The 24,382-nt window shown below is 44.3% G+C and overlaps 1 protein-coding gene across 1 annotated transcript; it reads right to left on the bottom strand.

Moving 5' to 3' along the window:
• Positions 1–3,264: 3,264 nt before the first annotated feature.
• On the bottom strand, positions 3,265–24,184 carry qsox1 (quiescin Q6 sulfhydryl oxidase 1). Its single transcript, XM_021599214.3, has 12 exons — positions 23,455–24,184; positions 22,450–22,550; positions 22,005–22,053; positions 21,775–21,877; positions 19,142–19,232; positions 17,987–18,132; positions 16,515–16,649; positions 16,041–16,170; positions 11,228–11,350; positions 10,260–10,398; positions 8,782–8,958; positions 3,265–5,181 (listed from the first exon to the last, which is right to left on the bottom strand). Exons 1-12 carry the CDS (start codon positions 23,744–23,746, stop codon positions 4,232–4,234), a joined length of 2,436 nt encoding a protein of 811 aa, XP_021454889.2. The 5' UTR covers positions 23,747–24,184; the 3' UTR covers positions 3,265–4,231.
• Positions 24,185–24,382: the final 198 nt, after the last annotated feature.

Genomic DNA, 24,382 nt, shown 5'->3' with positions numbered 1-24,382 from the left:
GTCATTATGGCCAAAATGTTCTATTTTTGTTTCATCAGACCAGAGGACATTTCTCCAAAAAGTACGATCTTTGTCCCCATGTGCAGTTGTAAACCTTAGTCTGGCTTTTTTTGGCGTTTTTTGAGCAGTGGCTTCTTTCTTGCTGAGCGGCATTTCAGGTTATGTTGATATAGAACTCGTTTTACTGTGGATATAGATACTTTTGTGCCTGTTTCCTCCAGCATCTTCACAAGGTCCTTTGCTGTTGTTCTGGGATTGATTTGCACTTTTCGCACCAAAGTATGTTCATCTCTAGGAGACAGAACGCTTCTCCTTCCTGAGCGGTATGACGGCTGCGTGGTCCCATGGTGTCTATACTTGTGTACTATTGTTTGTACAGATGAACGTGGTACCTTCAGGCGTTTGGAAATTGCTCCAAAGGATGAACCAGACTTGTGGAGGTCTTGGCTGATTTTCCCATGATGTCATGCAAAGAGACACTGAGTTTGAAGGTAGGTCTTGAAATACATCCACAGGTACACCTCCAATTGACTCAAATGATGTCAATTAGCATATCAAAAGCTTCTAAAGCCATGACATCATTTTCTGGAAATTTCCAAGCTGTTTAAAGGCACAGTCAACTTAGTGTATGTAAACTTCTGACCCACTGGAATTTTGATACAGTGAAATAATCTGTCTGTAAACAATTATTGGAAAAATGACTTGTCATACACAAATTGAAAAATGAGTTTTAATGACTCCAACCTAAGTGTATGTATACTTCTGACTTCAACTGTCCGAACCTCCTTTTTTTCTCTCCATTTTAAATTATTCACTGTTTCCACCTGCTGGAGCTCTATAGGGGGAAAGCTTCATAGTATTGTTAAGGTCAGATAGAGATGACAGAAAATGTATCAGACCTGTCCTTCATTTTAACACATCAACACATTGGTAGTAAACATGCAGGCTGTGAATAAAGGATAAAGGAGAGGCTGACAATAAAACTGTGCATTGTCTAATTTATGGAAGACAACACCATACAGAGCAGCAAGGTGATTTTTCTGCCCTTGAGTTTCGAGCTTCCATAACATTACATGTTACATTCTGGTATAGCGCTATAGTCATTGCCTGACGACTCAAACGGAATTCTTCCACTGCTCTATCGTTCACTACATACTTCAGTCTGAAACTGCCATCATTGAAGTCGTTTGTGGTGATGTTTGTTGTACAAAGCAAAGTCATCGGCGATTGGATAATCTCTAACCAATCAGAGTATCAAAGCCAATGCCCCCCAAAAATGTAAAGCCGCTTTACCCACCAAGTGTGTACTGGCTCTGGCCCAACCCATCTGTCTCTGGGGCCAATCAGAACGGTTAGAATGTGTTTGAGTTCTAGAAATTGTCGGTGAGGCACTCAGATTCAGACTTATTGTGGTTACCTATCGCAGAGGGCGTAAAATAAACTCTTGAAACTAGATACCCTATATACTGGTCTTCATGAGAATTTTTAAAAAATCAGGGGGAGGTTCTCATCTGCACTGTTCAACCAATCCAGTAAATGTGGAGGAGGCTTTAAGATGGAGTTCAGCAGAAGTCATTATTTTTCAATTTCCCCTGAAAACTGGAACATCCGGTAGTTGGGGACTCGGCAGAGGCTAAATTGCAGAGAAGAAATCTAACGTCCGTGGGAGTGGCGTAGCATTTGGCCGGACCAAATTTGGGTAGCCAGGCAACAACAGACCCAGACCTCCCTGCCTGAGTCTCTCCACATTTTAGGATCAGTGCAAGGAGCAAGGATTTCTCAGTTTATAAAAGATGTTAAAGTAGTAGAAGAGTGTCCCTGTGTGATCTCAATTCATGAGCAGGGATATCAAGTGAATGGCTGAGAGTCTACGATTGGATTAGAAACCCTTGTCCTCAGTGCGCACTTTTCACCTCCCATATTGGCAAAGCCAAAGACGTATATTGCACTGCAGCCAACTTCCTCATTAACTTGCATTAGTCTCAACCCACATAATACCCTGGGCTTCAGGGCTCAGAGCACCGGAGGGTTGCCATGAGCAGCAGGGAAGGGGTCAAAAAGCACCTTTACTGCTCACAATCCAATAGCAATGCATGTAAACAAATAAACTAGTCAATTGAGAAGGATAAGTAGGTAAGTTGGATCAAAGCAAGTGATGAAGCAAGTAAATAAGCACTGTATGTCATCATTGTTATTACAGTTTGACGAGCCAAAGAAAGAGCCATCGATCAGAGAGATACACCTCTCCGAAATTAGTTTTATAGATGATACATCGGAGGCAATCAGTAAAATGTCTAAGCCTTGCAGTAATTTCACCATGACAAACTATGCTTTTCTCAGTCCATTCTACAGATCATAAACTGTCATTTGGCTTAATTCACAATTCTGAAAGGTTTGATTTAGTCCGAGATCACAGCTGCTCAGGCTTGGTGCTTCACTCCTTTAATGTAGGGCCATTAATCATGTTGTGTTTTTGTGGAGAATTGAGAGCTCCACCACCACACTGCTGGCTACTGTTACTGCTGCCGCCATGCCCTGCTCTGCTCAGCCAATGTGAAAGCCAGGAGACAGGGAGGGCTTGGTGTAGAGGGGGCAGCGACATGGGATCGATTGAGTTCAATGTTCCCGGAAAACACAAAGCTCAAGAGTTAGTGTCCTTCAAATGAGCTTGTAACCTGGACCACATCAAAACTGTCCTATCCCCCAAGGTACCCATCCGGCCTACACCCCCCCACCCCCCACCACACGGTTGAAAAAACACCCCCAACAGAGCTCACTTCCAAGTGTGAAGGAAGAGACCCTGAAAGCCGATTGCGTTTTAATAAAGTTTATTATCGGGTGGGAGCTAATCCTCACGGTAATCTCCTACAGTCCAAAGGAAAGCTGGATTACTCACTTGCTATAATCCCAATGAAATTGTTAGGATTTAGCTAGAGCAACAGACCAGATGGCAACAGGCTTTTTCCTTTAACCTACAGCCACCCCCACAACCACCACTCCTTACCCCGCCACCTTACGAAAAACAAAACATCCGAATGTTATTCATCTGAACTGATGCAAAACATCAAGTGGTAAAATGTAGAGGGACAGAGAAAGCATTATCTGACATCTCAGGTACTTTGGATATTGATGATAAATGTAAATGTTTCCATTCATCTATAGATGTAGAACCCCAGAACAGCAGTTAGAATATACACTGTAACAGTGTCCCTTGCCCTAAAGAGAACTGTCAAAGTCAACAAGTGACCAATCGTGACAACAATGCACAATTTTAGCAAAAATTATTTTATTGATTGAGATAAGCAAAGCAAAACAGTGTCTCAAGTTGATTAAGACCAGTAAGTTTTATGTAATGGGCACAAGCCAAAACCCCAATCCTCCTTATTTTGTATCCTGTTAACTAGTGCTGCTCCAAAACATTTCATATCTAAACTCTATTGTGCAAAGCTAATTGGGACATGTAAGATGTCCTAGCCAATAGCATAGCATGGTCAGTCAACACAGACCACTGTGGAACGGAATGTGTGTGAACCATAGAATTAGAGCTAATTCTATAGTGGGAACACTGAGCACTACAATTCTGACCACAGACTATCTGTTGTCATATGGCATCTTTGTTTATTTGGAAACATTCACTTGCTTAATGCTAAAATTAATATGGATAATCATCTTTCAGGCACTGTTAATCCAACATTTCATTCGAGGCACATTTCTCATTGTAAAAATCACATTTTTGAATTGAAGATTGATTTCATTCTAAGAATATGATATGGTTCTCTACAGTTGTGAGAGTACATAGCTTATTGAACTCTTTGGAAGACGTGGAAGTAACAGTAAGAGAAAGAGCTTTGTCTTTTATATTGAATTACTATCCATAAAACTATGTAGTGATTCCTTTTCACATGAATTCATTTATAATATGGCTTTATACATAGCCTAAAAATTACAATAAATAACAACAACAACCCTTTTGTTGTATTCACAAAAAAAAAAAATCACCAAAATCACATTAATTTCCTCGAGTTTTAATTAATCCTTCACAAGTGGTCAAAAAAGGCACAAATAAAATGCATAAATCGTCATAAATTATTATCCCGGAAGCATGCACCACAAAGCAATCCATTAACGCAAAACATAACGGATCCTTCACTTGGATGGTTTAAGAACTGACCACAGCATCACTGTCACATGTATGGGTAAATCTACAGTAGCACAGCAAGGCAGAGTTGACTCAGGGCAGAGCCACCTTGGCCCGGCGCAGCCGCAGGCGGTTCTTGAAGAAGAGGTACATGGCCAGCAGACACATGGAGGACAGGAAGTAGAGGAGCACACACAGGCTGATGTCCAGTCTGGAGAAGCCTACACTCAGGAAGGACATCCAGCGCCTCTTGTTAGGGTGGGGGTACATCTCCAGAGCCCCCTCCTCCTCTGACCCAGTGTACTGGCCCGTCAGGATCCTTTTCTGCAGAGTGTTGCGCTGCCCCAACAAGTCCTCCGGCTCCACGGGCTGCACCCCCAGCCCCAGCCCCGGCTCCTTTTCCAGACCGGCTCCAGGCTGCGGCTCCTCCTGCCTCTGCAGGGTCCTGCGTTTGACGCGGGAGGACCCTGCGGCTGCAGCGCGGAGGGCCTTGGCTTTGTAGTGCTGGTTGACGAAGGAGTCCAGGTCCACAATCTCCTCCTGGGGTGGCCTGAGCTTTAGCCCCACAATGCTGGGCCTGCGCTGGGACTGGCGGGACACGTCTGCCTCGAGCTTTACCCAGGTGGGGGGTTCAAAGGTCTTACCCCCCGGATGCTCTCTTCTTGCCCTCTGATCCACTTCCTCTTCTGCTGCTGGCTCTTCTTGAGCCTCTTCCTCATCTTCCTCCTCCTCCTCCTCTTCCTGGCCTGGAGGTGGTTCGGCCAAGGCCTCCCTGGCCCTCCTCTCTGCTCCTCTCTTGGTCTCCTGCTCCTTCTCCTGCTGCCTGGCGACCAGGCTCTCCTTCTGCCTGCTGAGGAGCTGGGCCTCCTTCTCCAGGTAGTCAGAGAGGAGGTGTTCAGAGGAGAAGTGGGATCGGAGAAAGGTGAGCAGCTCTTCCTGGTTCCAGGTGTGTTCTCCACTCTTCTTAACCCCATGGCAGCTGGGACACAGCTCTGGGGATGGCCACTGGATCTTAGGGAAGTGGGGATCCTCACTCAGAGCACCTGGTCAGAAGGAATATGACAGTTAGGATGGGTGTGTGTGATTACTCATCTGAGATAATATTACAGATAACCCAGTCATGTTGAGAAGACAAACTGTTTTGGTGAAAATTGAAATGTATTAGGTAAAACAGATTGGTTCCATATAAGGACATAATGATGACATACTGGATCGCCCACAATGAAACCAAACTGATACCAATACATATTTCTGTATGCAGAATCTGTGTTGCTGCTTGAATACATTAGATCCATTCCCCCCACATGGCTCATAATAAGCAGTAAGTGCAGTGTGTGTGTGTGTGTGTGATGTCTAGGTGTGTGAGTATGTGACAGTGTGACAGGGTCTAACAATGATCAATGGGCTTCTGGGATGTCCCAGAGGCCAGATAATAGATGTGGTCCATGCAGACAGCTCCCCCTCCCCCTGAACCTCTCCCAGACCCCCAATCCCTTACCCTCCACACCCCTTTGAAGATGGCCCAATCGCTAAATTGAATATGAAAGCAGGCACCTCCAGAGGGGAGCTCTCCTTTTAACGAATTACAATTGTTTTGCTTTACATGTTTCCTTTAGCCCCCCAAATGGAGGCATCTGCTAATAAATTGCTTGGCGACGCCCATGCGGGAGGAAAGTCAAAGCTGCAGCAGTTCTGTCACTTTACAGCGGTGTCAATTTACATCCACCGTCTCTCCCCCAGATTCATCTCAGTCATATGCATGTGTGCATGTAATCTGCATACAACACTTTACATAAAAGATACATCAATTTTATCCTGTCCTGCTGGGATTGGGACCTTTTGTATACATTCTACCAGCGTGACAGCTTTCATTTCCCAACCCCTTATGATGACATGCCTCTGATGTGTCTACTCTCATCACCTTGCCTTTCATTTTCAGAGGTGACTTTAGCAATAGTACCGATACTGAAACAAAGGCTTGTCAGGAAATGTCATTCATAGCGCTGCATAAATTCTTAGAGTATAAATAAATACCGTTTAAACTAGCTTCTTCGCCACTAATTGTGAATGTGGAGATCTACACTACAGGACATGAAGGAGCAGTGGCAGTGTAGATGGACTGGTAGATCAGCATAGTGATGCTCTGAAGCACACAGTACATTTCAAGCATTCAGCGCACACTCTTATCCAGAGTAACTTACAGAGCCACAAGGTCTGCCATGAGAGGTGACTGTATAGTAAATTATTTTAGTAAATATGCTTTCTCTGAGAGCTTCCCATGTCTGGAATACACTGCCATCAGACACACATAACTGCACCACATATCACACTTTCACAAAATGCATGAAGACATGGCTAAAGGTCAATCAGATTTGTGAACATATTCCCTAGCTGTGTATTGGCGCTTTCCATGTTGTCTGTAGCTTGTGAGGTGTGGAAACACTTTGTTGCTTTTATGCATTTTGTCTTGCTGCTTTTTGTTCTATGTTGCAATGTCTGTATGCTACGTCTTGCTTGTCCTATGTTGCTCTGCGTGTGCTCACTGCTCAATGATTGTCTATATTGTAATTGTTTTTAATAACCTGCCCAGGGACTGCGGTCGAAAATTAGCCGGCTGGCAAAAACCGGCACTTTTACTGAAACGTTGATTAATGATTACTGTCCCTGTAAAAATAAAATAAACTCAAACTGTAGTGAGTCATTTAGCACACGCTCTTATCCAGAGTAATTTACAGTAGTGAGTCATTTAGCACACGCTCTTATCCAGAGTAATTTACAGTAGTGAGTCATTTAGCACACGCTCTTATCCAGAGTAATTTACAGTAGTGAGTCATTTAGCACACGCTCTTATCCAGAGTAATTTACAGTAGTGAGTCATTTAGCACACGCTCTTATCCAGAGTGACTAAGAGGACTTTGATTTTTCACCTAGTCGGCTCAGGGATTCGACCAGCAATCGTTTGGTTAGCGGCCCAACGTTCTTAACCGCTAGGCTACCTGCCGCCCTATAGAACAGTATGAGCTGCTCCAGTCTCCAGCAGCACTGCTGTGAGATCCTCCATACAGCATATCCAAGCCCTGGCAGGCCCGTGGCTCTGCAGTCTTTAGACACGAGTCTCTATCTCACCCTGTTGACAACGGGACAGGTCTGCTGTTGCGCCGGGCTTGGCTCGGGGACCTTTTGTGCCAGCTAAATGAATTGTGTTGCTGCTTTACAAATTGGGCCTACTTCATGCATGGCTGCCTCTGAAAGGACGGTGGGGGGAGCTGCTAAAGAGCCCCACTTTAGGGAGGAGGGGGAGGAGAGGATGTTCCCCCCTGGGGAAGACTGGGATGCGAAGCAGAGGCGTAAGGGGTCAGTGAGGGGGGTGGGCCGACAGAGGAGGTAGCTGCTACGCATTGCTACCAACACTCCTGCACCCTCCCCTCCGCTCAGCCCACCCCACCCCCTGAGGTACTTGCCCCCAAAATCCCACAACTTGAACCACCCTGGTGAGGGATTACAAAATAGAGGCAGGCGTGATGCCGGTGACATGGCGTGTGCCACCAGCTGTCACAAGCATCTTGGGAATTGAGGCGGGGCCTCTGGGCTCCTCCTGGGCTGGTGGTCCCCGTTCTGGGAGATTGTTGCCATATCAGTTGTCAAGCGGAGGATATGACTCTCTGGGGAGGGACAGACAGTCAGTCCTAATAGGGAGGAGTGTCTGAGGACCAGGGACAGGCCCAGAAGGGGACGCACCCTGTTATTCAGGACACAGGCTGTCCAAGAGATTGAAGATGGGGGAGCCACTCCCACCACCACCACCATAGAGAAAAGACAACAAAGCGACTAAACAAAGTGAGGTGGTAATGACAGGCTTGTGCCTAATAAACTCAAATAATGGCCCTAACAGAGGGAGGCCAACGCAGCAGCCATATAGCTCTCATTAAAATGACACACACGTCAAAACGTTAAGTACCACAGATGGGCTTGACCATCTTCACAAAATATGAATGGATAAAATATTTGACATTAAAACATTGACAAAGGATAGAAACAAATAATTGCCAAAATTGAATAAACAAGACTGTAGTCTTTGCTGTTTTGTTGTCTTTAGCACTACTGTTAAACGCACAGAGTATTTACTGCTGACCTGTAATGAGCTGCAGACAGGCTGGGGCAGGGAATCTCAGTCTCCTGGAAGGAGGGCTAATCTCAGTGGAGGAAGAGACAGGGGAGAGAAGCGAGGGGGGACAGCTGGTGTCTGCTCAGAGGATCTCCGGGTGTATTATAGGGATTTAGGGGCGAGGAGCAGGGTTGGGACACTTGGGGGAGGAATCCACCAAAAAAGTAAGGTGTGGTCCTTATGAGACCTGTGTAAAGGAGTGAGAGGCTGAAAGAGATCCTCTAGGGGGGAAAGTGGGAGAGGGAGAAGTAGTGGCCTGTGAGGGCCACATTTATCTCCTGTATGGACAATGGTGACCACTAAGGGAGACGTTTCTATTTTTCTTCTAAATATTTCATATATTAAAATGGTATTATATGCATATTCTATACTGATATAATTAGCATATTATGACGTATGTGTTGGAGGTTCAGTCTTATAGACAGCTGATCAATCATCCTCTATGGAAGTAACAGTAACATTTGTCATGTGTCCTTACCTGCCAGTCTGTTGTTGACGTGGTTATGGCGGGACCAGAGCCACAGCATGGCAGTGGACAGCGTCCCCACATGGGACATGCTATCCTTGGCCATGTTCTCAAAGTGGGTGGCACACGCCCGACAGCCAAAAAAACTGTGGACGTATGACCTCATTGCCTGTAGCACCTCCTGGGGGTCTGGGGAAAAGAACGCACAGGAGGAGGAAGTCAACAACAAGATTAACCATACTTGTTATGCACTTCAGAGTGATGTCTACTATTGAAAAGTAGTCTAATATTGTACATTATAAAATCGCAGCAAGCAATGTCTGTATATAGTTTGGGTGAGGGCTTTTCCAGTATTAAACCATGGGTGGTTAATAACAGGGAAATAAGGCCATACAAACAGAGTCTCCTTTGCATTCTTATGGTGCTGTGATGTGTATGTACCATGAATAACAGTATTTAGTCAACGCGCTGTGAGAACAACCAAGCCTGCAGATGTCACTGTCAGTAACAGCATCGTACCAGTGCAGATATTGTTGATGCAGGTTGTGTTGTGTTTCATGCCCTGCTAAAGTTAAACCTTATTTTGCTCAAAGATGAGTCGTGGTGGAGGGGTGGAGCTCTAATCCAGAGGTCCATCCGCGGGGGGCCAGATGAACACCCCTGGTCCCCTGGTGGCCCATCTGCAGGTTATGTGAACCCTCCTCCCCAACCCATAAGCCCTGGGATTAACCCCTCCAGGAGAGGAGTGCTGGTCAGCTGCCTCTTTTTCTAACCACTAATCTAAAGAAATCCCTTTTTACCCACCCACAATAAGGGACTGTTTCAGCTGGTGGTGTGTCAAGAAAACAAAACTAATAACAAACCAAAAAAAGAACAGTGCTTTGTATAGGCTACTAATGGAATATAACACTGAACGTACTTGTGTGTGTGTGTGTGTGTGAGTCTAAATGTTGTGCTTGTGCAAGTGTGTGCGGTCACATCAGGTGAATGCAAAACATTCCACTAAACATTCCAGGCAAATTTGTTTACAAAGCACTTGTCCTCAGTTGCCCCCCCCCCCCCCCCTGCTGCCATCCCCTAGCTGCCCCATATCCCTGCATTGAAAGCAGCAGCCCCTGTGTTAATGCTGCACACACTTCTGACTGGCTCAATGCACTACGAGGATTTGTCCCCAGAGAGCCATAGGAGTTCTAACAGACTGGAAACACTTGTGTCATGGTTCATCGCCTGGGCACACTCACTCCTCCAAGACTGGATGGCTGCTGACTTCTGGCCAATTTCCTACCAGACGATGGGCTCTACAGGCCACAGCAACAGGCTAACAAGGCAGGAGGGTTTGTTTTAGAATCTAGCGACACTTTCTCAAGTATTACCATTGTCCCAGGAACATTCATACTGAATTAACAGTTTAGTGATAGTGTTATGATAAAGACATAAACAGCCGCTGCTTAGTGATTTTTAAAAAAAAAATTTTTTTTTTTTTTTTTTACCTTTGCCAGCAGCTTCCTCGGCCTGTACAGTGAGGACATGGAAAAGGGTCCACATGCCACAGGGGTACCTTCTGAAGTGGGGCTTGGAGCCCTGGCAGCCCACCCACCTCACCCCCTCAGGCAGCGCAGCATTAGGTACCTGATCACACACAAACACATACATGTATTGACACTTAAACACTGCCCAAGATATGGCCACATTGATCACTCTTCTCACAGAGCAGGTTACATGGAAAACAGATTTATCTGAGGATTCTTAAGAGGTTGGTTACATTCATGTAAACAACAAGATAAGCATGTACATGGAGGAGAATTCATCTGCAATCTACTTTACTGCAACATTTCATGTTAAGTGGTAGAGCATTCTGGGCCATACTATTCTCATTCCATATCATGTCAATTCCAGGTAATGGATCGCCTCAATGGAGAGAGTGTATTCAGGTCAGAAGGAGGAAACACTGGTTAAACGTGGTTTGATCCAACAGCATATTTCTCCTGACATATAGTCGTTCCCTCCCTGCCACTGGCCAGGATTGCTGAGTCTATGATTGACAGAATTACTCTGAAGTCAATAGTAAAGATTCCGTGTGTATATACTGTTAGACATCAGTCCATTTCCTTAGGGGAGCTGGTTCATACCTCCTCATTGATTCATTGATTTGGCTGCTAAAAGCTAATGATGCCACTAAGTGACTGGTCCAATTTCTGAACCTATAGGCATGCAAGCTTCCATCCAAAGACAACTTCACATACATTTTCCAGTTATACACATGCCTGCACAAGACTGTGAGCAAAGATTCATATCGAGATATATCTGAATACACAGCATTACATAAACCTACTTCCCTGTGTGCAGTATGCCTGTAATATTTCAGCCATTATTATAAAAACTCTGGCTCAGACAATATGGTGGGTGGTTCTGCCTCAGGCTTGTCTGATTGGCTGGTGGCTTTGGGTTGACCCCTCACCTCTGCTGTGTTATCCAGGGCGTCCCTCAGAGAGTCGTAAGAGAGCTCTGTGTCGTTCTGACCCTTCAGCCACGTGTCCACTGACTTCAGCAGGTTCCTCACCACAGGTCGACCAGGGAAGTACTGCCCAAGACAACATTACAGTTAAGTATGATCATTAACTCTCCTCACATTTAATACAATAGACTCTTCAACAGCATATTTTTGACCGTGTGGTAATAGGTTATAATCACTAGGAGTTCCAAATCCATCTGTTTTGTCATCTGTCGGAGGGTTGAAGTTTAACCTAAAACTGCTTTTGCAGTTCTTAACGTGTAATAAAGTCACAGTTGGATTTTTTCAGGATTGTCTCTCGTACTGTTTGTTTCCATTCTCCAACCTCTGTAGTTGTCTTGACAACATGGCGTGTGTAGAAATGACACTGCAACCAACAGTGGGCCACTATGGAAGGCAGGGAGGAAATCCCAGTGCCTTGTGTTTCAGACGGTGGTGACAGAAGAGTGTCAGCTGAATGGAGGTGTAAAGTCACTTCCTATCCTTAAAGAACTCCTAAAAACAGCCACCCTGGAGGACACACTATTATACTATGAAGACTAGATCCTACAGGTCGGCCTGGATTTCACCCTAACGGCTGAGAGACGACCAAATAAACAGCAGGTGGTCATGGCAACCTCATCCCATTCAAAACAGAGGTAAGATGTCTCAGTCACGAAGGACCATTTAAGTTCATTAGCATTTTCTGGCATTGAGTCATGAAAAAGTGACTACTTATGAGGAGACAATATATAAGAATGAAATCACATGCACACACATGCCCACAGTTGCATAGAGCACACGAGGAAATAAACAGTCAGTGTAGTAACATCCAGCAGTGTGAATATGGTGGACCTGAAAGTGGGCCAGTGCTGACCTTTTGATTCCTTGGGCGGCACAGGGGCACAAACCCATCAGTGAGACACAGAGGCAGGGGCCTGGCTCAGCCCGGCCGGGGCGTCAGCATCCCAGAAGTGCACCTTTTTTGATTTGTGCTGCAGAGTCTTTTCAATTTGCCCCGGCCATCTGTTCAGCAGCGTTTGGGTGCCTGGCGCAGGATTCTATTCATCACTCTAACTGGATCTCCATTACACCAGGCCCACTTAAAAAGGCTCCTGGAGATGTACTTAACCCCTGCGCCCCACACAGGCTTTGATTTGCTCCCCTTAATCTTAGACATTCAGCCAAAAATATGGTGTTTGGGTATTCACAGACACAGATACCCAATCACGTACTACAGGTGGGGTTTTAACAAGATTCAAAAGGAGGTCCCCTGGCTGCTGCTGCTACTGAGGAGGAGGACAATTGGTTTAGCGACCATCCGGCCCAGACGCCCAGGTCTGGGGACAACTGGGCATTAACCAGGGTGAAAAGCTCATTAACACACATTTGAATCTAAGAGGGATGCAATTGGGGATGGAGATACTAATGCGCTTTGCTCACCAGAGCCAAACGTTTAGCATGTTCTGCTTTCCACCTGTGTGTCTATTTCCCGAATCATAAGCAAAGGCCAACATATTTGGCTTGGAAATCAGTAGTACATTGTCTGAAGTATTGGCAGAGGTCACTGATGGGCAGAAGTTTCATGAAAATATCAAGTGAGATGAACCAACGCTACAGTATACAGTATCACCATTATGAAGGATCTCTCTAAGTGACCTCTTCTCTGGTAGTGTACCTCCAACCACTATCAGAGCCCCCACCTTACACTCCCCCTTCCCCCATCTCTCGGAGGACCATGACAATTCACTTCGCCACGGCAATATGTCATCTTAAATCCGATTAGTATCAGCACTTGAGAAACCGCAGTCTCCTCTGAGAGACGTTTAAAAGAGAATGCATCTGTCGGCCTGGCCCGGGGAAGCCCTTTTAATCCTGCCCCATTCGACCTCCGGGACCAATATACATGCCACTGAGTAAAATCTGCCTAACTGCTCCCCTGCTCCCACTGTGGCATCAGACAAGTGGACCTACAGTGGGGCAAAAAAATATTTAGTCAGCCACCAATTGTGCAAGTTCTCCCACTTAAAAAGATGAGAGAGGCCTGTAATTTTCATCATAGGTACACTTCAACTATGACAAAATGAGAAAAAAAATTAAGAAAATCACATTGTAGGATTTTTAATGAATGTATTTGCAAATTATGGTGGAAAATAAGTATTTGGTCAATAACAAAAGTTTATCTCAATACTTTGTTATATACCCTTTGTTGGCAATGACAGAGGTCAAACCTTTTCTGTAAGTCTTCACAAGATTTTCACACACTGTTGCTGGTATTTTGGCCCATTCCTCCATGCAGATCTCCTCTAGAGCAGTGATGTTTTGGGGCTGTTGCTGGGCAACACGGACTTTCAACTCCCTCCAAAGATTTTCTATGGGGTTGAGATCTGGAGACTGGCTAGGCCACTCCAGGACCTTGAAATGCTTCTTATGAAGCCACTCCTTCGTTGCCCGGGCGGTGTGTTTGGGATCATTGTCATGCTGAAAGACCCAGCCACGTTTCATCTTCAATGCCCTTGTTGATGGAAGGAGGTTTTCACTCAAAATCTCACGATACATGACCCCATTAATTATTTCCTTTACACGGATCAGTCGTCCTGGTCCCTTTGCAGAAAAACAGCCCCAAAGCAAAGCATGATATTTCCACCCCCATGCTTCACAGTAGGTGTGGTGTTCTTTGGATGCAACTCAGCATTCTTTGTCCTCCAAACACGACGAGTTGGGTTTTTACCAAAAAGTTATATTTTGGTTTCATATGACCATATGACATTCTCCCAATCTTCTTCTGGATCATCCAAATGCTCTCTAGCAAACTTCAGACGGGCCTGGACATGTACTGGCTTAAGCAGGGAGACACGTTTGTCACTGCAGGATTTGAGTCCCTGGCGGCGTAGTGTGTTACTGATGGTAGGCTTTGTTACTTTGGTCCCAGCTCTCTGCAGGACATTCACTAGGTCCCCCCGTGTGATTCTGGGATTTTTGCTCACCGTTCTTGTGATCATATTGACCCCACGGGGTGAGATCTTGCGTGGAGCCCCAGATCGAGGGAGATTATCAGTGGTCTTGTATGTCTTCCCTTTCCTAATAATTGCTCCCACAGTTGATTTCTTCAAACCAAGCTGCTTACCTATTGCAGATTCAGTCTTCCCAGTCTGGTGCAGGTCTACAATGTTGTTTCTGGTGTCCTTTGACAGCTCTTTGGTCTTGGCCATAGTGGAGTTTGGAGTATGACTGTTTGAGGTTGTGGACAGGTGTCTTTTATACTAATAACAAGTTTGCAAATAAATTCATTAAATTATACAACGTGATTTTCTGGATTTATTTTCTCATTTTGTCTGTCATAGTTGAAGTGTACATATGATGACAATTACAGGCCTCTCTCATCTTTTTAAGTGGGAGAACTTGCACAATTGGTGGCTGACTAAATACTTTTTTGCCCCACTGTATCTGTCATACCCACAGCCCAGCCAAAGCCTGACAAACAAAGACCTTTGTTCTACTGTGGAGTTGGTGGGCTACCTATACAGTATCACTGATGTCAAGAAGCTGCCACATTCCACCACCATGCACCTCCGCTAACTGCTAACCTTAGCATGGGCACACTGAGGCACGCGCCACGGGAGAGCGATGGAGGACAGCTGGATTTGGGATGAAGGACAGCAAGATTTGGGCTCAAGGTCCCCCTAATTCCCTGGCCCTCCCTCCATCGCTGCTGGAGGCTTCTTTCAAGAAAGCAGGATAGAAACGGTAATCCTAGAACCTCTTTGTAATGCTCTCATGCGTCCCAGATCCACTTGTTTAAATCCTCATATACATATAAGGATTAATAAATCCGGATTCTGGTTGATAAAACAGTAAATCTAGTAATATTACGGCGCAGGAAAATATAACTTGTTTACATCCTGTCTGGGACGGAGATGCACTGTGATGTGGGTGCAGCACTGCACAGCACACCACAGATTATATTGACAACGGAGTGTGTCAAGGTGTGTCATCGGTGTGACACCAGCTGTAGGTTCTGTACACAGTAACTCATTCTCAGGATGATCCAATTACAGTCACTCTGGAAGTTAAGGATCTTAGTTTGTTGTGACATACCATCGTCCTGGTCTTAATCAAAAGGATCCCTGGCACACGTCTGGGTACGCTAAGCGCTGGGAAGGGAGGAGAGGAGAGAAGATGGGACCCAGTCCAAAGAAATCTTAATCATGGTATGTCTGCGTACAAAAAAATGAGTAGGGGGTATTGGCACGCTCTATTCACCAGGGAAGCAAATTAAGTATTTAAATGATACCCAAGACAGCCTTTTGTGTCCTGTCAGGTTTATGGCCTCCAATTTTGGGATTGACATTGAGGGTGTCATTCCTACTGTGATACTGTGCCCAAATAATTGTGAATGTCTTCTTCTGTAATAAATATGTAACATTGTAGTTACTACATAGTTGTACCATTATGAATATTGTATACATGTACCTACTAAGAGAGCAATTGTAAATTATTATGATGCATTATAGGGACCATATTTTCAGCTATATTTTTAAAAGCAAAGTTACATTTTAGAACAAACTGTACAGCTAAATCATGCAGAAAAATGTGCGTTTCCCAACTGATATCCAACAACTCCAAAGCACTGTCTCACTCTCCCCCTAGTGGTGTGTCACCCTAACTACACAGCCCTTTCCTCAGGGTGTTCGATATGACCAGAGGATGAATGTATGTGAGGTTAGTGTTCAGTATGGGTAGGGTTTGTCTCAGGGGGTGAGTAGACCTGCCCAATCACCTTGGCCAGTACTGAGATGTAACGCTGTAGAGTGATCAGAGCCTCTCCTTTGATGACAGGGTGAGCTGCCAGCTCCAAGCGCAGAGAGTAATGCAGAGTAGACTCCAGGTCTGCCATATACACACGAGACCTGACACACAGAATTTAACATTTTTGTCATGGAATCACTGGGGTTACATTTGTAAGGCTTATACACCCCCCCCCCCCCAAAAAATAGGAACTTTTTTACTGCCTTGTCGTGTTAAAGGGGCGGCAGGGTAGCCTAGTGGTTAGAGCGTTGGACTAGTAACCGGAAGGTTGCAAGTTCAAACCCCAGAGCTGACAAGGTTTTGAACTTGCAACCTTCCGGTTACTAGTCCAACGCTAACTCAGTTAACCCACTGTTCCTAGGTCGTCATTGAAAATAAGAATTTGTTCTTAACTGACTTGCCTAGTTAAATAAAGGTAAAACACATTTTTTAAAAAGTGGTTTACCCGTTGAACGGTCTCCATTGGTCCTCTGTTGTGTTTTTCAAGAGGTCAGAGGTCACTGGTGGTGTATTTCCGGCCCGCAGTACCCCAGGAAGCCTCTGCAGGGCGTAGGTGTAGAAGGTCCGGGCCTCATTTTGTCTGGAAGACAGCCAAGCAGACAGTTTCACAGGTAGGACTGATGCATTTCCCAGACAGTTTCACAGGTAGAACTGATGCATTTCCCAGACAGTTTCACAGGTAGGACTGATGCATTTCCCAGACAGTTTCACAGGTAGGACTGATGCATTTCCCAGACAGTTTCACAGGTAGGACTGATGCATTTCCCAGACAGTTTCACAGGTAGGACTGATGCATTTCCATTGAACTGGCATCCAGCAACAGGATGATTTTAACCATGGAAACAGGTGAAAAATCCTTCCCACTAGAACACAAACCTCACATTATATTCTAGCTACAGTGGAAGAATAAGCATTTTTAGCTTATCTGTCTAGGAATAGGATACGAGTGGTTGCCTCTGCCAGGGCCTGCCCTCATCAGACCACAGTAGTGTGTGGAACTGGAGCCACGGGTGGGCCCCTGGTCCCCTCACTAAGCCCTTATGGCCTCCTCTCTCCTCTGCTGAACAGATGGTACTGAGATACCATAGCTGATCATTTCCCTCTCCACTAACCCTGGCAATGGAACAAAAACACTGCTACCCCTCCCACTGTCCCCATCAGCCAGCCAACCCCCCCCCTCCCGAGCACATGAGAGCAGGAGGAGGATGCTGCTCCAGGCCTGAGCTCGTCCAGCCCACCCCAGAGCACAGAGTGGGTTCCCCAGAGCACAGAGGCACGCATCGAAGAGAGGAGGGGCAGCGTTCACCTGGGAGAGGCACACGCATGACGGATGTGCGACTGCATTTCCCCACCCCTCCTGGATCAATCGCGCATTCAGCTGTGATGGGCGACCATCTGTCGCAGCGCGAGGCGAGGCTGGGGTGGCTTGGCAGGTGAACCGCAGGAAAGGAACGCCATTGTTTTCATGCAAGAAATTAAAAACCCCTCTGTATGCTCGGGAAGAGGGGGGGGGGAATAAATAAATTAGTAATAAATAATTTCCTTTTTGCATTTGTCAACTAAAAAGTCTCCTCTTGCGTGCCAAGTTTTTGAAATAAGCAAAACAAAGCGAAATAAAACGCAGATTAATTCACGGGGTGAGCAATCATCATACAAAGTACTATGATATTGAATAATGACTTATTTTAATTCCATGATCCCATTAAGAGGCCAGATGTTAAAAGGCATCCTATCATAGCTGTGGATAACACAACTGAAATAAAGCCTTTCACAACAAGATTGTTGCGCATTGAACCGTGAAAACTGAAGAAGAAGAAAAACACTTGACGAGTTGGTACATTAGGATCCAGACTGAAGATGGCTAAAGTGATCCGCAGTTCTGTCATATATTGTGATGGTATTCAAACAGCCACTCACACATGGAGCCTGGTGAAGTTCCCACTAGGATAGTACAGGTAACAGGATGGGAAGTCAGTCACACCCAGTTTAGCCACCAGGGCTTCCTCAGTCTTCAGGACCCTCCGCACGGCTATGTTCTCATACTGCAGTAGGTCCAGAGTCACCTGTTGAGGAAGAACAAACCAACACAGTAATGATCCACTGTCTGTATGTTGTTTACAACGGGTTGTACTAAACATGCAAGTACACTGTTGACATTGTGACACACTCTTGTTGATAGTCCCACAGTCAACATATTTTCTGCATGGTACTATAGAGCACCACAGTATGAGTCATAACACACATAAAACCTAGCGGTCAAACAGGGAAATGGTTCCAATTGTTTTTCCACTATTCATTTATCCCATTGGGGATTTTAGAAGCACTTAAAATAAAGGATGTGCTTCGTGTAGGCTTACCCTGGAGTGAGGTTTTGATAACCATGTAAATCTCTCTAGGACAAGGTGACTTTTATCAATATATTTGCCTGTATTTACCCAACAAAAATGAAATGCTAATTAGCTGCTAATGTGGCTATTATAAGGAACAAGAAATGCCATGATGATCTGGACGGGACTGCCGAATCGCAAAGGTAAAAATCTCTGGATTAACTATTTCATGTTACAAAATGATAACATGGTCAATAAAAAAATAACATAACAAACATACTGTTGACACGTAGGCTATGGGGTAATGGAATGTTTTGCCTTGTGTGGTAGGTTTTGTGGGATCTGACCATTGTGTAGGTGTCATAACCAGTCATAAAATAAGGTAACATATGTCACAACAGGTCTCAATATATGTCATGACAGTGTTATGATCATATTATAACAGGTTATGTCAGCTATTATGACATGATTATGACCATGACACTGGCTGTCAAGTAAAGTGTTACCAAACACAGCCCTTATTTTAAGTGTTTCTAAAAAAAAAAAATATTTGTGGAAAAATGATTGAAACTTTTCCCTGTTTGACCGCTAGGCTTTATGGGTATTATGACTCCTCCACTGTGTAGCTTTATACACAGTAAACATGTCCATTAAAAACACTTTCTATTTGATCACACCCAGGATTTTTTCTCCTCCATTTCCCTCTGAGGAGCATGTAGCTTGACTGATGATAATAAAGTCTGACCTCTCTGCCCACATAGGAGTTAGAGGTCTCAAAGATCAAGGCCAGATGTTCCACACCGTTAGTCTCAAAGAAGTTGTCAATCTCTGCTTTGCTGTGGAGAGAAGAGAATAATACATTCTACAGAGTGACTACAACATTTCCATAAAAGCTGACGTTTGAAACACCAAATCCATTTCTATTAAGACTATAAAGTGAACAGCAGCACAATCTGGGCATTGACACAACACAAAGGACACATGGGGTAGGGACTTAAAGGGATAGTTCTCCCAAATTACAAAATGACATGTTGGTTTCCTTACCCTGTACGCAGTCTATGGACAAGGTATCTATGCTTTGATTTTGTTTACCTGGCCATTGTTTCAAACGCTAACCTTTTAGGATTTATGGCACAGATCTGCTCCAAACCATCACCTGAACTCACATTTCACGATAAGTGCTCGACTTGGGCAGGAGCTCCTGGGAGCAGAGTACCAGCACCTCAAATGTTCTACTGCTTGAGCTCCTGTTCCTCTTATAGAATATTAGCTAAGAAGTATTGTGGAGCTCCAGCACCTGCATACAGTGCCTTGCGAAAGTATTCGGCCCCCTTGAACTTTGCGACCTTTTGCCACATTTCAGGCTTCAAACATAAAGATATAAAACTGTATTGTTTTGTGAAGAATCAACAACAAGTGGGACACAATCATGAAGTGGAACGACATTTATTGGATATTTCAAACTTTTTTAACAAATCAAAAACTGAAAAATTGGGCGTGCAAAATTATTCAGCCCCCTTAAGTTAATACTTTGTAGCGCCATCTTTTGCTGCGATTACAGCTGTAAGTCGCTTGGGGTATGTCTCTATCAGTTTTGCACATCGAGAGACTGACATTTTTTCCCATTCCTCCTTGCAAAACAGCTCGAGCTCAGTGAGGTTGGATGGAGAGCATTTGTGAACAGCAGTTTTCAGTTCTTTCCACAGATTCTCGATTGGATTCAGGTCTGGACTTTGACTTGGCCTTTCTAACACCTGGATATGTTTATTTTTGAACCATTCCATTGTAGATTTTGCTTTATGTTTTGATTCATTGTCTTGTTGGAAGAAAAATCTCCGTCCCAGTCTCAGGTCTTTTGCAGACTCCATCAGGTTTTCTTCCAGAATGGTCCTGTATTTGGCTCCATCCATCTTCCCATCAATTTTAACCATCTTCCCTGTCCCTGCTGAAGAAAAGCAGGCCCAAACCATGATGCTGCCACCACCATGTTTGACAGTGGGGATGGTGTGTTCAGGGTGATGGGCTGTGTTGCTTTTACGCCAAACATAACGTTTTGCATTGTTGCCAAAAAGTTCAATTTTGGTTTCATCTGACCAGAGCACCTTCTTCCACGTGTTTGGTGTGTCTCCCAGGTGGCTTGTGGCAAACTTTAAACAACACTTTTTATGGATATCTTTAAGAAATGGCTTTCTTCTTGCCACTCTTCCATAAAGGCCAGATTTGTGCAATATACGACTGATTGTTGTCCTATGGACAGAGTCTCCCACCTCAGCTGTAGATCTCTGCAGTTCATCCAGAGTGATCATGGGCCTCTTGGCTGCATCTCTGATCAGTCTTCTCCTTGTATGAGCTGAAAGTTTAGAGGGACGGCCAGGTCTTGGTAGATTTGCGGTGGTCTGATACTCCTTCCATTTCAATATTATCGCTTGCACAGTGCTCCTTGGGATGTTTAAAGCTTGGGAAATCTTTTTGTATCCAAATCCGGCTTTAAACTTCTTCACAGCAGTATCTCGGACCTGCCTGGTGTGTTCCTTGTTCTTCATGATGCTCTCTGTGCTTTTAACGGACCTCTGAGACTATCACAGTGCAGGTGCATTTATACGGAGACTTGATTACACACAGGCAGATTGTATTTATCATCATTAGTCTTTTAGGTCAACATTGGATCATTCAGAGATCCTCACTGAACTTCTGGAGAGAGTTTGCTGCACTGAAAGTAAAGGGGCTGAATAATTTTGCACGCCCAATTTTTCAGTTTTTGATTTGTTAAAAAAGTTTGAAATATCCAATAAATGTCATTCCACTTCATGATTGTGTCCCACTTGTTGTTGATTCTTCACAAAAAATACAGTTTTGTATCTTTATGCTTGAAGCCTGAAATGTGGCAAAAGGTCGCAAAGTTCAAGGGGGCCGAATACTTTCGCAAGGCATTGTATAAACAGTACCGGCACCCAAAATGAGTACCGACACCTATTTCAATCGGCACCTAAGTCAAGCAATGACTACTGGCTACACACAAAATGATAGACAAACGCCCACATCACACAGCACAAAGGGGGCAATATTGCTGGAAATGCATTGCCAGTTATTGTGTTAGATTTGGCTTTTCAAGCCAATAGTGTCTAACCAGGGGTGGCATATAATGCCAGTGTTGCGTGGATTAGGTAGTAGCTGGGAGTTTACTGTGTATGATACTTGAAAGATATATTTATGACTGTGTGCAGTGGAACATGTGCATCTACTTTTAGAATTGTTTGGCGAGCTACTCATAGGGGGTCTGCTAGCTACTTGGATCTTGCGATTGAGCTGCTGGAGACCGGTACTGTCTGTATGTGTGAGCTCCGGGGTGTTTGAAATGATCAGAAGAGGCTGCCTCACCTAGCGGTCTCCAGAGGGGGGCAGGCAGGGGGCCAAGGCTCCTCATGGGTCTCCATCTTCTCGATGATCTTATGGCGTAAGCCCCTCACATCACGAGGACCCTCTGGGAGGATTCAGGTACACAGGATTAATAAGAGGATATGGATCACGTTTTGTTTGTTTTAACTTCTCCTACTAACCATTCATATTATTACCATCTGCCCTATGAATTATCGGAACATTTGCATTACCTCTGAAACCTTGTCCCTTGGAGTCAGGTTTGGAGTAAGCGTGGAAGAACTGTCAGAGGGAGAGAAAGAGAGGATCAGATGACAGGTGGCATGTTGATCACTGGGAGGAACTGGGGACACCCCTTCCCCCACAACCCCTTCATACTTGAAATCAACTGCAGATGTCTCAGCTCCCTCATTCATTCAGACAAATGATCTCTTTCATTTGACTTCCACCGGATGACAGAAAGGGAGAAAAATAACAGATTTATTGCTGACTAATCTAAAGTGAGTGCATTGCTGACTGAAATGTAACACTGTTAGAGGTTATGAGTTTAGAGTAAAAATAGCTGATAATGACTCACGATCATTGTGAGATATGGTTCATTTTTAAACATTGGATACATGTTCCGGTGAGGTACGACTGAAAATCCACAAGGCTTGTGGAATATAACAGTTGAAGTACCTTCAGTGTGGGGTACCCCTTGACACCAAAACGGGAACAAATCGGCCCATTATCTCCATTAGCACAGTCTATGGCAGCTAAATCCACAGCAGGTTTCCACTCTGGGGAAGAGAGATAATTAGTGTCAAAGTCAATGCACCAAAAGTGCATTACTCTACACAGTAAGGGTTATATGCAGGAATTCAGAAGTCAAAACAGCTTTTGATCTGTGTAAAAAAAATATTCCTCCTATTATTACCTCTCCTAAGCATTTACAAGTATTCTGTATGGTCAGCTTGAAAGCAGGCCAGAGGCTGGTGGGTCATGCGCTCTCTAGATCTGAGGCCTTAAAACCTTTCTGTGTTCAGGCCTGCTGCCAATAGGAAACGATGTCAATTTCAAACTAATTGTATGGAATTCTTTTCCTGTTATAGTTAACTGGATCCTGCTTATAGACTGAGGCCTGAAATGTCAGATAGTATTCTCATTTGAGATTCCAAAGGATGGTGTTTGAACAAGAGTAGCAATGAGACATGGACAGAATGTGAACTCCTAAATCACATCATATGCTCCAATAATCACATGTAGAGGTTGCTTTCTGGAAGGGGGAAGGGAGGGCTGAGAAACTGTCTCTGCTGTACTGTGGGAAACAACAAGGTGTGTTCTCAATTCCCCAGTCAGAATCACACAGCTTTTTTTATATGTTAAAGTGGAAAACAGGAATAAATTAAAACAATTATTAATAATTATAATTAATTTTAAGTCGACATAATCAAATTATTTTATTTTTGAACTGGTTACTACACAATGCCTTAATTTGCACTGAAGTTCGATGGGCATACAAGAAAACATGCATAGGCCTACTCTGCAAAATGAAGACAAATTTAGGGATCCCCATGGCAAGAACATATGTATTGTTTTAACCCATGCACTTATGCATACCACGACCAGTTAATTGTGATTGGTTTACTAACAACCCGTTCAATTTACATTGAAAATGTTTATTACGTTAAAATGCATACCAACCTTTAATATCTCTTGCGAGACGTTTCCATTCGGGAGAAAATGCAATACAATGTCCGCACCAAGAGGCGTAAAACTCAACCACCAGTGCGGCGGTGGAATTGACCAAAACGCTGTCCACATTATCCGGGGTTAAGATTACTATCTGATCAGAAGCGGTGTACAAGCCAGCTTCGGTGGTAAAAGGAAAAGTTAAACATACAAATAGGACAATCGTAGATATGAATGACTCTCTGAAATTTGTATGTATTTCCCCTGTAAACCGAGACGTGGCACGGCAGCAGCGCCGCGCCATCTTCGAGTGTTTTCTTTCTGACAGCCAGCAACTCAGAAAGGCAACCACTGTAAAAGAAAGTGATAAACTTTTTCACTTTTGTCACTCGTCCAACTCCCTCCCCCAACCTCTCACCGCCAGCCGAAGCAGGGCTAAATCATAGTCATTTGGCTAAATTCATAAAGTAAGACAGAGTAATTCCATTGACTATAGTTGTACTTGAACCTCGATTATGGAACGCAATTTAGTTTAATCAGCATCCTGATTTTGGAGGATGCAAACAAGCAACTTTTGCCAACAGACAGTAGATATACATTGTAACATCCCCAAGAATTGTGGTGTCCAAAGTCTATCCATTGGCCTATATTTGATACAATGTATTCATTTGTAACCTCCCACATCATGTTCAGCTGATACAGCCTGACTTGCTAGTTCTGTTTTCTATCAAGAATCACCCTCTTGTTAAATATTTACTTTGTGGCTATTCCATACTGTCTGGCCAATCAACCATTACCAGCTGCATCTGTCTTTATCACTTGACTTGATGTATCAGAAAGTGTTTTTTCCAATCCAGGATTTGAACATCCAATTTGTAACCCCAGATCACAGAAATGTTCAATTCCCACAAAAAGCTTATTTCTCTCAAATGTTGTGCAC

Source organism: Oncorhynchus mykiss, chromosome 4, assembly GCF_057628025.1.
Source record: "Oncorhynchus mykiss isolate SJ-2025 chromosome 4, ASM5762802v1, whole genome shotgun sequence".
In the NCBI taxonomy this organism is placed as follows: domain Eukaryota; kingdom Metazoa; phylum Chordata; class Actinopteri; order Salmoniformes; family Salmonidae; genus Oncorhynchus; species Oncorhynchus mykiss.
This window is presented reverse-complemented; position numbering and strand designations above follow the sequence as displayed.